This window comes from Amphiura filiformis, chromosome 7 (genome assembly GCF_039555335.1).
Source record: "Amphiura filiformis chromosome 7, Afil_fr2py, whole genome shotgun sequence".
Classification (NCBI taxonomy): Eukaryota; Metazoa; Echinodermata; class Ophiuroidea; order Amphilepidida; family Amphiuridae; genus Amphiura; species Amphiura filiformis.
The window spans coordinates 24,031,303-24,046,396 of record NC_092634.1 but is presented as its reverse complement, the minus strand read 5'-3'; the positions used below and the strand labels follow the sequence as shown (position 1 = coordinate 24,046,396).

Genomic DNA, 15,094 nt, shown 5'->3' with positions numbered 1-15,094 from the left:
ATCTTCAATTTACCATACCCGCATTGGTATCGGCAAGCTTAACTTCTCAATGCATGCACCTGCAAAGTACCAACTTTGCAATAGGTTTAATATTTTTGGCATTTTATTTAAATATTTCCAACATTTCTATGGTATCCGCTGGTCCGCTCAAATCACAATCTTTCAACTCTTTACTCACACACACACACACTTGCTGCTTTTTTTTGTAACTTTTTTTATTACTGGAATAGGAATGTTTGCATGCTGAGCTCGATGCCATCTGTTCAGGCAAATTTGAGCAAGCTTACTCGATGTATTGAGTATCATGCATGGTCTTTGCACATGGCTAGTAATAATGTTTCAAAACGCTGAAAGCACTCCCAGCACCGCGAATATTCTGAGAGTTGATCCACCGGCCACATTTCGCATCTTTTATTAAAGGGATAAGAAATGTTGATGTGAAAATCAGTGAATCGAACAAACGGATGAAACTCGGAAGAATGTTGGTGGTATGGGGTTAATATAATCAATCTCAATCTTGAATGAATTGATTGTATCACATAATTGTGATGACTTTGCACTATTTCTTGCCACTCATTCTGTTCGTGTTGAGAGTTTGATATGTCACAGAGAACAATAGACTTGTTAAAATACCGAGTATTGTAACGAGATAAATTCTAAACCGATCTGTCCTCCCTATTTGCTGCACTGCTTGTTGTGAAATACCTGCGCAGCGATAAACGTACATATCAGAAAAAGTAACAGTACAGCACATCCGGTCGACATGCATTGTGAAAGATTATATCAAGTCGCCTTTTAGTACAAACTGCTGTTCAGATCTAATCCGAAAATGTTTTCCTGATATTGCCCAATGATATCTTCAAACGGTCCGATAATATCAAATGCATCGCCAAGATATAAGATGCAGCACATTGTTGGCTTGTTCTTCTCTGTATTTTGCTGGTTGCAGAGAAGACGGGTACAAAAGGTGCTACATTTATTAAACAGGGTTCCCAGCCACTCAAGAAATCAGGGAAAATGAAAATCCATTTTCCAGCCAAATCAGGGGAAAATTTGAGAGGCCCAGCTCAAGTGGGAAATTTGTTTTGTCATACATGTGTCTTGCATACGATGTATGACTCCAAACTGTACAATAATTCAGCTATAAATTGAGTTCATATTTCATACTTTTGTAAAAAATTCTCCCTTCCCAGAATCTAGGTAGTCGTTTGAAACAGTCCTCACTCTGATACGATCTCGGAAAAGTGGAAATATTTCTCCTGGAAATTTGTCGGGGAAATATCAGGGGAAACTCAAGAGAATTGTGTTTTTGTGAAATGCTGGGAACCCTGATTAATTAATCTGGAGGGTTAATTGGCTTCTGTTAACGAACATGCAAAGGATATTGGGCAGAATGTTGGTTGGTTCCCGACAAGCAAATTTTATATTGTGAATTTTAAAAAGTAGAATTTTGATTTAATTATTATTAACTTGTAGTTTAGACATTGGACCATTCCAGTTAAAACCCAAACACCCTCTATGGAAGACATGACATTAATCTCCCACACAAGGAGTGTAGATTTTAAATTGAGTCACCCATTCAGGTAACCCCATTTGAAATTCACATCTCCTGTGTGGGAAATTAAGGTTATATCTTCCAAAGTGGGTGTATGGATTTAAACTGGGAGAGCCCATTTAGATGATTATACTGCTTTGGCAGTTTTTTTGCATGTTTTACTTTTATAGATGTTATACCTGCATAACACATGCCTGGCAAAAAATACAGAATAGGCTAACTGTTTTAGTCAAAATTTTTGCTCATAATTTTGTCCATTTTGAACAATATATATACAATGTTACATTTAATATCAAATTTATACTAGTTTGTAGCTATTTCCAGTTCTAAAACTTTTGCACCAATTTTAACTAACACTGTTTTTAAAAAACAAACTGTTTAACTAGTTTTGTTTGACAAAATATTTCCAAATTGTTTTTAATCCTTGTTAATTAACTTCTGGCTTCAAATTCACATGTTGATAATGTTTTTCAAATCCTAATCCTAACCATAACCTTTTGACCTATGTTTCTTACTGCCACCTGTTTTGATCATATCACCATCATCCATCCACCACCAATTTCATCTTCAGGAGGAAAGTGGCTATGGGCCATCCTCCCCTCCCATTGGCCTTCTGGGTGCCTCCCCTGCCCCGCTGGCATCGCCGGGGGCTACCAGCAAATCATCGCAAGATGAAGGGGATTCGAGGGAGTCCGAGTGTCTCCAAGATACCAGCCAGCCCGGTAAGCAGAGCGCATGCTGGAACCACTTCACGACGGGTAAATGGTTATTTCTCTATCTCACCCACTTCTCTTATTTATAAACAAAGAGTTTTCTTATCTAACAAGAACGTATATACCCCCTGACGTGTCACTGGCTACTTTCCCAATGAGTTGACAAGCTCTTGTGGGAGTATCCCAGTATTGTTGTGTGCCTACATTGACATTCTTAAGGTTTGTAGGCATGTACGTGCACCCTTAATCTCTCCCAATGCATGATGGGAAAGGTCAAAGTGCATGAATTAACAATTGGATAACTAACAGAACAGAACTACAGCGTCAGTCACAAGCAACTCCTATCTGATTTTCATTTTGCAATGTTCATTTTGCCAAGTTTTCAGTTTTGCATAGTTTATTAAGGCAGTTCATGCTATTTTTTGTTGATTTCTAATTATTTGAAAAAATGTTATTCAATTTTATTTGACCAAATTGGTGTAGATACTACTTGCAAATAAATTCATCAAAGCTTATCACAATGCCTTCCATTTAGTTATAATTTCCGCTGCAAATGCTATGAAGTCAAAATTGATCCAACTCTCTGAATCTGATTAGTCATCTGGACTATTATAGAGACGAAAATTAAATAATTGAGTGAGAAAAGTAGACATTTGTGACCAACCTGTAGAAGCACATACGGTTATCCATTTAAGTTGTAAGCACTTTAACACACCAAAGCGGCTTCCACTCTTTAGCTGCTTTTATTACTTACTACTGCACAACTCAACCAAATTGCCTAGCTCACGATGCATGGTTTAACTTTCTAGCATGTTCAATGCATGCTTAATGCACAAACAGTCAAGTCTTTATTGAAAAAAATTGCAATCCAAAATCACCTATTTTATGAAATTGAGTCAATCTAGCGATTGTGAATATATGGATTATTATTATTATTTGTAGTTTTGATTATTATATAACATGTTGTGATGATAATTTGATGTAGCATATTTATAAGTTGATTTTTTTTCTGAAAATGATTACAATTTGTGTGTTCCCATTATCATTGATTAACATAAATCTCCCCGATTGAGTGATTCTTTTGGTTTTGGTAGATTCAGTCGTAACCTAGAGTTTATTTTGTATGACTACATTGTTGTTGCAGTACTACTAGCCTCTTACGTTTTTTCAGGATGTTGATTGAAACAACCTGTTACCTGTATACCAATGCATTGCAAGGTGCAAGGTTTTCTGGGTGCAACTGACATAGACAGTATTGCAGTGCATAGGCATGTGGGGTTGTTACCATATTTGTTCCAACACGCACCTGTTCCTTATGAATTAGCCCCACCCAGTAACTATACAAAATATGTGGTACTCTTCAGCACCCATACCAGTTCATTCAGATTCAATGAGTGATAACATCCTCACCCATCATGTATAATTGCAAGAGTATAGATTAGTTTATACATGGAGGTCAAAAAATTTATTTGATTCGTGAATGAATTCCAATTGATGCTACACTTTTACTCTAAACCTCAATCCCGCCACCACCACTCCAGCCCCCAACCCCACCTTGGCTACAATTTGTCCACTCTGAATTACAAAGTGACAACTTGCGCTTATACATCGTGCAGTGCTGCGTCTTTGCTGCAGGTATGCGTGCCTTCAAAGTTGGCACAATGTGTGTGTCCGCATTGGTACTTTGTACTTCAGAGTAGACTGACTGTACTTCGCTACAGCTCCACCGGCTAAATACAAAATTGCGCCAATATCTACCTATATTGTACCAGGGATTTCCAGATTTAAAAATGCCCTACCTCAAAGCAAAACAAAAAACCTCCTAAAACAAGAAGAAAGCTAGTCATAGTATTTAGAGTACCCAGATATACATATCATCATCATGCCATAACAGATCATAGGGGTGTGGAGGAATATCATGATATAGTAAGTCATAACCTAATCAACTCAAAAATAGTCTTGGTGCTGATGGAACAAATACGGTAATTGTATTCCTGTCTGGGTTTGAACAGCATGCGTTTTTATTGATACATACGCATTACGCGGTTCTATTGGCAATATAAGACAAATGTGTTTACTGTTTATCCAAGAAGTAACCATTTTCAGTCTCACAAGACTCGCAAGCAATTTTTGAAAGGAGGGTAAAACAAAAAAACCCTAAAATTAATGCTGTGAGAATAAGAAAGGTTTACACTCAGCGCGCTATTTTGCATATTGGGCAAAAAGTTTATTAAAACATATATTATCTGCTGTTAAATTGGTGAGTTTCGGGAACAAAGTAAGAACATCCCTGTCAAGCAATTGCAAAGGTTTCGCATTCTGTAGTTTGATTTAGACTTCTTCAATCCTTCAATCTTATTGCAAACTCTCTATTGAGAAAATATAGGAAGCGATAAATGATTATTTAGCCTTCTGCCAAGGGTATGTACTGGTATGTTTACTAAATATTTCTTGCTGTTCCTTTTCCCTCAACAGTCTTCCAAGAATTTAACATCACAAGATGTGGTAAGTTTGCTTTTCCATCTTTCGTCCATTTTCTCTCTTGTTTGCTTGTCAACAGGACCACTGTGTGCAGAACATTGATTATGTTTGAAAAGATAAACTAATTAAGATTATACATGTTCTGACAGATTATCCCAGATTATGACAGATTATCCCAGGAATTAAGTGGTCCTTCAGGTAGTGGAAACAATTTCCAATTTCAGGTTCTTGTGCGATTTGGTTTAGTTTAGGGGTTCTCAATATGCGGTCTACAGGCCAAATCCGGCCCTCCAAACAAATGTGTACAATGGCTCTTGACTCATAAATATAAAGGAAAACAAGAAATGCAGGTGTATTTGGTCGGCACAGTTGCCATTGAAATAAATTTGGCATTTCCAACATTTGTAATTGAGAACTCCTGGTTTAGTTTAGATCCCAGAAGACTTATATCATCCAGTTGAAATCCACACTACCCCTGTGGAAGATTTTGGAAATATCTTCCACGGGGGAGTAATGTTTTTCAAATGTAATTGGTCAGAGGTAATCATCCTGTATTATGGCTTTATCTTCTACAACTGGAGTGAATATTACGAATGGAAGTCACCCAACTGTCTATTCTATTCAAAACTCATACTCCTTTTGTAGCAGATTTTAGCTAAATCTTAAGTGTGGATTTTAAATGGAATAGCCCATTGTAGTAGAAATGGAAAACAGAAGTTAGTCAAAACATAACCCAAACTACTCTTGTTGTTTTTATAGATGCAAAGACAAGCGGAGCTGGATGATCACCCAGAACGAAGGCCATTCTTGGAGCGTGTATTTAGCCTGATGGAGGAGAGGAACCAACCCATCAAAACAATGCCTCAAATCAGCACTCATACACTAGATTTGTTTAAATTATACCATGCTGTCAGGGAAAGAGGCGGTGTTCTCAAGGTATGGATATATGCGATGTTTGAAGCAGAGCTTCTGAAACTTGGTAGATTTTATTAAACTGTTCATGCTTTAGATGTATCTCTCTAAACAATATACAGAATAAGTAGATGGACTTTCTCGATCGTAATTCATGATAAGTTGACTTTCTCGATCGTAATTCATGGTAAGTTTTTCTATGAGTAAGACGTCCCTTATCACAGTACTGGTGCAGCTATTAACTTAGGCAGAATAGGTTGATTGGTTTGGACACTGTGAGAGTTTTCACACAGTGGCATAACTTTCCATATAAAATTAGGATGTAAAAATTCAAAATTTTTGTCAAATCGGCCCTTTTTGGATGCTCTTTCCACACCAGTCGGGCCAAATCAGAGACCAGGCTTTGCTGAAGTTGGTTACGCACCTGCCATCACATTATGCATTGAAATGTGATTTGAATGCATTAACAATTTTAAACAATGTTTGATGTCGTCTTTCATGTCTCAGGTATCCAAGGGCAAGCAATGGAAAGCAATCGCTACATATCTTGCTGTTGGTAGCTCCAACAGCGCAGCTTTCACCCTCAAGAAGAACTACCTTCGCTACTTACTTCAATTTGAATGTGTTAACGATCTGGGCAACTGTGATCCTCAACGTATCGTCGTAGAGATTGAATCCATGACCAAGAAGAAGGGCTCGTCATCATCTTCGTCATCGGCTGCTGCTTCAGCGGTTGATCATTCTGCAGCTGGACAACAAGGGGGACCTCCTGGTAAGGAACGCACCAAGGGTAATTTGTTTTTTTTATATTAAGAAGTAATATTTCTACAAATGATTACTGATTTTTGTGTGACAACTTCAGAAAATGTACTCCATCCTCGCTGATGGCTTGAACACAAGTGATCTGGTCCACTGCGTTTCCCACATAGGTTGGATGCACTCTCACTCTTCGGGATCAAAGTTGTTTGTAGCAGTGGATTATATATGTGACTAACAGAAAATACACAGTCATCACGGTTGAAAGCTTTGGCCCACTTCCTCTTCACATATATAATCATTGGTGAAAACAACTTGGATCTCAAGGAGTGAGAGTGCATCCAACCTCCGTAAGAGTGTGTGTGGGAGGGGGCTGGGGGTGAAAATTGCGGAATCGAGATTCAATGCTTATGCCAAGTATATAACTTGATAACAAGAATGTCAAATTCTGTGTTCAGTGCTTTCATGAACCAAGCCAGAGCAAGTTTTTTAAGTGATCCATGAAGTATTTTTGTGAGGATAATAGTAATAACTTAATGTATGGTTTGTTATTTGTATAGGAGGGCAGCATAACATGATGCCACTGATGAATTCCCATGATGGCTTTCCTCGTCCTGGACCTGGAGGACGCGTCAACCAGATGTATCCTGGTCAACCTCCCATGCCTAACAACATGTCCGGTATGCATCCACGCCCCGGAATGGGCCCTGGGATGGGTCCCACCCCTGGCGGCATGCCGGGCCCTGGTATGGGCCCCACCGCTGCTGGCATGCCTAATGACATGGGTGGAAATAGTGTGACAGTCAGGGACCCATTTGCTGATAATGATTATTCCAATGCCCAACAACAGGGTCAATTCCCAGGCATGGGTCCACAGAATTCCATGGATGGACCCTACAGGCCAGGCATGAATTCCATGAACCAGTTTCGCAACAATTCCCCCATGCCTGGAAATGATCCTTACAGTGCAATGGGTAACAGAGGCCCACAAGGAAACGATCCGTACAATTCCGGTATGAGAAACAGTGGCATGCCGCCTCAAGGAAGCGGGCCTTACAACAGGCCTAATATGGGCCCTGCTGCTGCTGCTACCGATGGGTTTAATAACAGGACTCCAAACTCTGGGGCGGATACATTTACAGGAAACAACAGAAGTGGATCTTTGCCTCAAGGAGGATCAACAGGGCAGTTCCCATATGGGTCTGGAAGTACACCATTTGACAGAGAAGGGTAAGATGATTTCTGAATTAATTCACTCATACATAAATTCTAGACAGTCCATTGGCAGATTGCATTCAATATTTTGACCATCAATCCTCCATTTAATAGATTTAAGTGAATGACGCTTATGCTGCACAATACGTTATGACCTTTTATGCCTGAGCCAGACGTTGTATGTGTAGCACCTAGCACCTGTTCATGCGCTGCCTCTTCAATTTAGTTGTGAATAAATTATTATTATTGGAAATATAATTGTCACAGCCGTGATGGTAAAGGAAATTTTCTTGAAAAGTTGTAGAATTTATGTATGAGTGATATAAAACAATATGATCAACGATGTTCAATTTGTGTAATGGTTGAATTTATTTATTTCTGCGTTTTAAGATTTATTGTTCTGTTTAACTTGATGTACTGTTTCATGAAATGGAGCCATCCTTCTTTCACCTTGTGATTATATGTTGATATACTCGTAGGCAGTAAATATTTGTGTATTATTAATCAGTAAACCACTAAAACCAGTGTGGAGAATAGAATTTCCTACTTGAAAACTGAATTATTATAATTCCAAGCATGAGAATTTGTCTGCTTTTTTGTTGCCTAAATGTCTGTGTTTATTTATTTTTAGCCTGTTTTTTAGCCATTCTCATGCCTGTAAATTCAATTTTATTTTTTCCCTTATTTTATGTAAAGTTAATAAAGCAATGAAAATAGTAAATCAAAACTTCAGGGAGAATTTTGACCAAAATAATATTTTAGTGAAACAGGCATGTTTTTTACTGTAAGGGCCTATCAGCCACTACACTAGCTTCCAGAGAAGAATGATACTCTCTTACCCACAGTGATCGTAAACAATACATTGAACTAGTATTCTAATTGGTTGAATCAATCATAACATACTGGTAATCTGATTGGCCGATTATTGCGTCAAAGCTTTGTTTAGTACACTCTTTAAAGGGAACACACTATGTTGCTCGTAACAGGGAACGAGCATCGCTCATAGCAAGAGAGTGCTGTTGATTTCTGGAAGCTAGTGTAGTTTAAGCATCTCCTAATAACCAGCACTTGATTATTTTGTTTGAGTGTTGGGCACATTGATGCAATATCAAGAGGCAGTATTGTTAGTTGATAGTCTATGCTGACTCATAAGCATAGATTTAAACAATTCTGGCAACAGTTTGAAACTACTTGATACTCTAGGTCGGTAAACATGAGTAAGGTTTGATCTCTCTCCAGAGGAGTCCTTTTCAGAGGGCTTAACTTTTGGAACTCTAGCGAGTGCCATCTTCAGAGCGAATGTCCCAGAATTCTGAAAGCTCAACCATCTGAAAAGGGAAAGATCAAACCTTACTCAATTCTGGTAACAGTTTCCAATTGGGTATGGTCAAATCTAATATGTTCCATTACCATTGTAAACATGTTATTAAAAATGCTTACTGTGTATACATCTTATAAAAAGGATGCGGTGATTGTCAGTGATAGATAATTAAATTCGGTCAAAAAATATTTGAATCCAATTTGTATAAATCTTCATGTTTAAGGTATTTCGCTCATGTACAGGGAAACAAGATATGCATGTACCTATAGACGACTGTTGATGCATCGGAAACTAATAATTTTGGTTAGTGAAAATGACTATTTTTTCCTTCCCCTCTTGCACAGTTTTGATCAGCAAAGGCAGCATATGGCACCCAGTCCATCATCGTCAACATCATCACAACCACCCGGCCAAATGCCACCATTCCCCAACAACTCAGGAGGGGACCAAACCATGTACCCGCCTTCATCGCGATATGGTGGCCCGCAAGGATCGGGCTCACGACCAGGCACCCCTAGCGATTCCCATACTAGGCCACCATTTGCCAACAATCAGCAACAGCAGTCTCCCCAACAGGGCATGTTTCCCGGCCCGGGTAATGACCAAATGCGACCACAGTTTCCACAAAAGAGACCGGTAAGTGGGTACTGGATAATAGTGACTAGAAGCAGCTAGATATATTGATGGTTATGCAAAAGTAGTTGTGGTCTTCAGAGACAATTTAAAATGATATGGTGGTTGGAGCTGTACACAAACTGTCAGTGAAAATTGTTAGTGAAAATGACAATAAAGAGCTATGGTGATGTTCAATTCATATCTACAGACTAAGAGAAACCCAGCGAAATGCATTTAAGTAAACCAAATTTAAGTAAAAAAAGTGACATTTATGGCAATAATTGCAGTTCATACAAAAATATGGCTGACATCGAGGTCAGGTTCAGTCAGGTTTCAAAGGAACAGCCAGGTTTTGGGAACAATTTGGTTTCGAAGGAACAGACAGTTTCCAACACTAGTTTGACAAATACACCAAGACTTTGAGTTACAAAAGTTCACATATGTCACAAATTTACAAAATAAATTACCATACTAAATAAGTGTGTTTATCTCTTGCAATATAGAATGAAATGTATGGACCAGGTAAAAGACCAGACTATATGAACCAACAGCCGCCCATGTCCAGAACCGATGACTACAGGGCCCTGACACCATTCAGTCAATCCAGTAACTTTCCACCACAACAGGGCAACTTTCCCGGCGATAGAGGACCTCATTCCTATCCACCCAGCTATAGGGATAGAGGTCCTGGTGCTACTGGACATGGTGAGATTGTTGGTAAGATTACACGAAAAAGGAGTGGATTTCAGAATGCAGCATTAGTGCTTAGTAAGAGATGATGGAAATTTTGTATCTGGGTTCACTTTTTGACTAGTTTTTCACACATTGATAGTGACAATATAATGAAATATCAAAAATTTATAGCAAGTGAACCACTGTGTTATCAAAAGTGTCTGGACAATGTAATTATTATTCGGACCGATTCTATAAATATTGACACATTTCCTTGAAAATTATGCTTGTAGAGATTGTTGATTGTATTGTGTAGTATCTGAGCCATTCAGGCACTTAAGCTGCATTTTGAATTTATTTCTTTAGCATGTAATTTGATCAATAGTAGTTAGAAAAGTTAAATAGTAAAATTGTCAAGAGCAGTGAAAACCCACAGTACACAATCCAGCCAGGGTAAAAAAAAGACTATTGCCGCAGTCACAGATATGCTGTTGATCAGAAATAAGACCATGCATATCAGGGAATGCTAAAATGGTCTGTTTATCCTGGTGCCACCATAGAATATATTGTTCCAGTACCGTATTATGGTCTTGACATAATAATAGTGGTGGTAACAATGAAACATGGGATTGAGTACAAATTTTAATAAGGTACCCATTTATTTTGTAATGTGACCTGGTCCCTCGAAATGAACTTAAAGACCCAAGTTGGTAGTTTGTAGAGCTGCCTGGTGAGTTGGCTTTGTTTATTTGATCAAGGTATTCTGCACGCCAGTATTCGCTGTCGTAGTGCACGTTAGTATCCATTGGTTAATGCTCCAAGCCTGGGCTCATACACTTGTTCTGAATTTTCATATGCCATAGGCTTTGTGTTGTGATCATTTCGATCAATGGTTCGTAACAAAGAAAGCTTTATCCAGTTGACCTAGCAACGGTCATATCATAACATGCACTACGACAGCGAATTAATTATGTCGTTTGTATTCACAAGGATATACTGCTGGCTGGTACAAGTGCATGTTAAAGAAAGATCATCACCTCAGCAGCTAGATGGTCTCAAAACTATCATCTTGCAACTTAGCTCATTTCGTTGGAGCAGGGCATTAAAATGTAATTGGTAGTTAAAGTATTGCTGGCCAGTGTCTCACTATGCATTCCATGTAGACGGTTTGAATTGATACATATTCCCAATTTCAAAAATTAATAACACTGAATATTTCAGATGATTGTTTGGAAATTGTGACAAATTTGCGCACAAACAACCACTTATACAGAAATAATGCATAGTTAGTAGAGACTGGTCTTAAAATATAAGTGTTAAATGTCCAAAAGTAGTGTCAAACTTGTCACTGAGGTGGTACTAAACCCCTGATAAATTTTGTGTCTAATTTTGCATTTTTCTCAAAAAATAACTACACACTGCTAACAAAAGATCTGTATATTATAGGGCAATGAATCCAATTATTTCACTGAAATTTCAGTGATTCAAGACAAGTGGTTCATTATATATGTTAAGAAATGAGGTACATTCTAGCGGTACCTCTTTTTCAGTATCATAAATAACATACTGCTTGTCTTGAGTCGCTGAAATTCCAGTGAGTTATTACCGGTGAGTTATTATTTTTTGAGAAAAATGCAAAAATAGTCACAAATTTATCAAGGTTTGTAGTACCACCTTAAGGTTAAACATTTGGCATGACTACCTTTTCTACTTGAGTGAGAAGAATGTTTAAGTTGTCCACTCACATTGAGGGCTGAGTACAATACTGCCTCATCTCCAATAGCTCCCTTGGGTAGTGTTGCGTATAAATGCAATCATGCTTATGAATAACATTACTCAGGGGAGCTATTAGAGGTAGCCAGTGTTGCACTTGATACATAGAGGGCAGAGTGCAGTACTGCCATACCTCCAATAGCTCCCCTGGGTAATGTTACATATAAATCCAATCATACTTATGAATAACATTACCCAGGGCAGCTTTTGGAGATAAGGCAGTGTTGCACTCAGTTAATATTTGAATATCCTTCTTACTTATGTGGAGCATATGTGCATATCACAACTAATAAATAAACTATAGCATGCAAGTTGTAACTGGTGGTGGGATATGCATTATGCCTTTCAGTAATCTGCGCACAAGATGCCTAGATCTGATATAGATCTGATATAGATCTTACTGTTACTGCATTATTCTTAATAGCGACTAAGATACAGTGTAGGGTTTAGGCATGCATATGACTTTATTAAGAGCACATATAGCCTCAAGACAAGTATTTTATGACTTGCGTCCTCAACAAAGAGCGCTTTTACTAAAGGTGTCTGCATAGCTGTAGACACAAGATTTTGGCCCTTTCGAATTTGATTTTGGGAGACCTCCCTTTGGTTAGAAGATACATCACTTAATTATTGATTAAGTTTATCCAATTTAAATTTTCAATTTTGAGTCATTGTGTTAGCCAAAAAGAGAAGAGCAAAGCTCATTTTGTTGAGATCACAGGTCGTCTTTTATGTAGATAGTCAAAACAAGCATGCATGTTTGATAGGTGTATAATATAGAAAACAAATGTGATCTTTTGCAAGAAAGATTTACATGTCCTCCTGTGCTGATCTATCTCATAGTATCATTTGCATAATATCACATTTGTTGTAGCTGATTACATCATCATTATCATCATCATCATCATCATCTTCATCTTGATCATTATAAGCAAAAACTACCTAAATCATTGACCATAATTTCTGGAATGCATTGTGCATTTATTGATGTGATCTTACCTAAGTTTGTTTAGTGTCCATTTCATATTCAGTAACAAGGTGGCTAGGTATTCCCTATCCATTGATAAATTGGATCAGTGAAGATTTGGGGGGAAAAAGAGAGGAAATTCACAGTATAGTGGGTAGTGTTTTACAAGGTACGTGGATAGCCATAACACCAAAGTTGTTTGGTCAACCTACATGACTTGTAATACAAATTGTGGTAGGGAATATGTATGAATAATGTATGCAGTGCATTCCAGAAACAATCGTCACCCCTTACATCTGTCAACAGTGAAATGTGCCTCTAACATTTCTTCTCATTGTGAACATAAAATTTCATCTCAGTACCCGGAAGTACAAACCTATATTCTCTTAACCAATCAAATTTCTGCATAATTATCATAGTTGGGCCGGAAAAACCTCCTATATGTGATTGACACCTGAAGATGCTTAAAGCAAAACCTCCTATGTAATCTGTTGGCAGTTTTGTTTTAAACATGTTCAGGGGCCACAAGTACATAGGGGGGTTTTACTGCCCAACAACGATATTATTATTTGGTACTTGGAAGTGGACAGGGTACAGGCCATTGGTGCTAGCTCAATCACATATTCAACTGTGGAAACTGATGGCACTAGTACTTAACATAGTTGTATAAGATCTCTAACTGGTAGAAGTACAGATATAAGGAATACCGTTGACTTCATTGGTGGGCTCAGTGAAAATTGTGGAAGAAAACAAGTTTTGTACATATGCCACTTTCAACTATGATTTTGGTCATATTAGAACCTTTTTCTGATAACATTTAATAGTTCTGCCATCAATTTAAAGACTGCTCTGTAGAGCTTCAAAAGGTTTTGAAAAGCATATGAAAATGCATGTTGACCCAAATTACACAAGTTCAGATTAAACTTAATGCAAGTCTTTTGGAATTTTACAAAGATTAGCATTTAATTGCAGATGAAATAAGGAAAACAAGGGGGAAAATACAGGCTTGATTTTATCAGTAATTTGTGAAGTCAGCTGAAGTTATGCCAAAAATATTCATTCACACCACCTCAAGTTACAATAAATGTGTTTACCTCTTAGACTCAATCAAATGCAAACTCAATAAGGTACCAAATTTGAGACCTGAATGATACATTACATTTTCATTAATTTCATGTATTGACTCTGATATAGTGGGGTTTGCTAACACATTCATAACAATTAGGGATTAGAATAGTATTCTGTGTATCAGTATATGTAGTTGTTGAAGTAGATTTTTTAGAACTTCTGTGGTCCGGGTACATGCTAGTGATTGGCGATCTCGTAGAATTTGCGAGATCTCCTCCCCTTCTACGTGCAGACGACCAATGGGTCAACCGTTGTATGGTCAAGACTATTGATCAGCCAATCCGCATTATTGTTTATCACTTGTGGTGTTTTTGTTTACGCTCAGCACACAGCACAGACCACGGAAGTAATAAAAAAAATTACTTTAGTTGTTAGATATTAGACCAGTGACACTTCATGTTCCCAGCATGTACTATTCCAAGTGGTTTATGGTAACCAAGAGTGTGGTATACATGTACATGTACCTATATATGAAATAGTATATGCTGGAAAGATACAAGTGTCCTTACAACATCGTTTTGTTATCATACAATTAGGCTTAAAATGCCTTTGTTCAGGATTAGTGAACTCATATTCTTATCTTGATGCATTCAGCAGATACATGTCAAGTATTCTACTCGTTGATGTGCATAGTTGAATAAAAGTTATGGGTAAACTCATCCTGAACAAACTTGTTTCCAAGTACTCATGTATGGCTCAATGCTTGTAATCCTGTCAAGCGCATAATAATCTTACTATCCAATCCATTCCGTGCTGGCCAAGATTTGCAAACATTGAGTCAAGCACGTTTACAATGAATCTGTTATTTTTATGACAGAAGTAAGTATGTTGTTAACATTTTATGGTACATTACCTCCTTATTACATGGTTCATAACTCCTTCATCCCAAATGGTCACTATATCAAAAATGCGCATCCGATGGTTTTAGATGTCGTATTTGATTTTAACTTTCGTACACTGTTGCATTGCTTGCACATACTTGAAAA

At 37.8% G+C, this 15,094-nt stretch overlaps 1 protein-coding gene across 1 annotated transcript in view; it reads left to right on the top strand.

Annotated features, from left to right (window-relative positions):
• Positions 1–15,094, top strand: part of LOC140156922 (uncharacterized) — an 82,705-nt gene that overhangs the window by 61,168 nt on the left and 6,443 nt on the right. Inside the window, 6 exon segments of the mRNA XM_072179963.1 lie at positions 4,744–4,773; positions 5,509–5,685; positions 6,169–6,451; positions 6,978–7,647; positions 9,298–9,589; positions 10,072–10,273. Coding sequence (XP_072036064.1) covers positions 4,744–4,773; positions 5,509–5,685; positions 6,169–6,451; positions 6,978–7,647; positions 9,298–9,589; positions 10,072–10,273 — 1,654 coding nt within the window.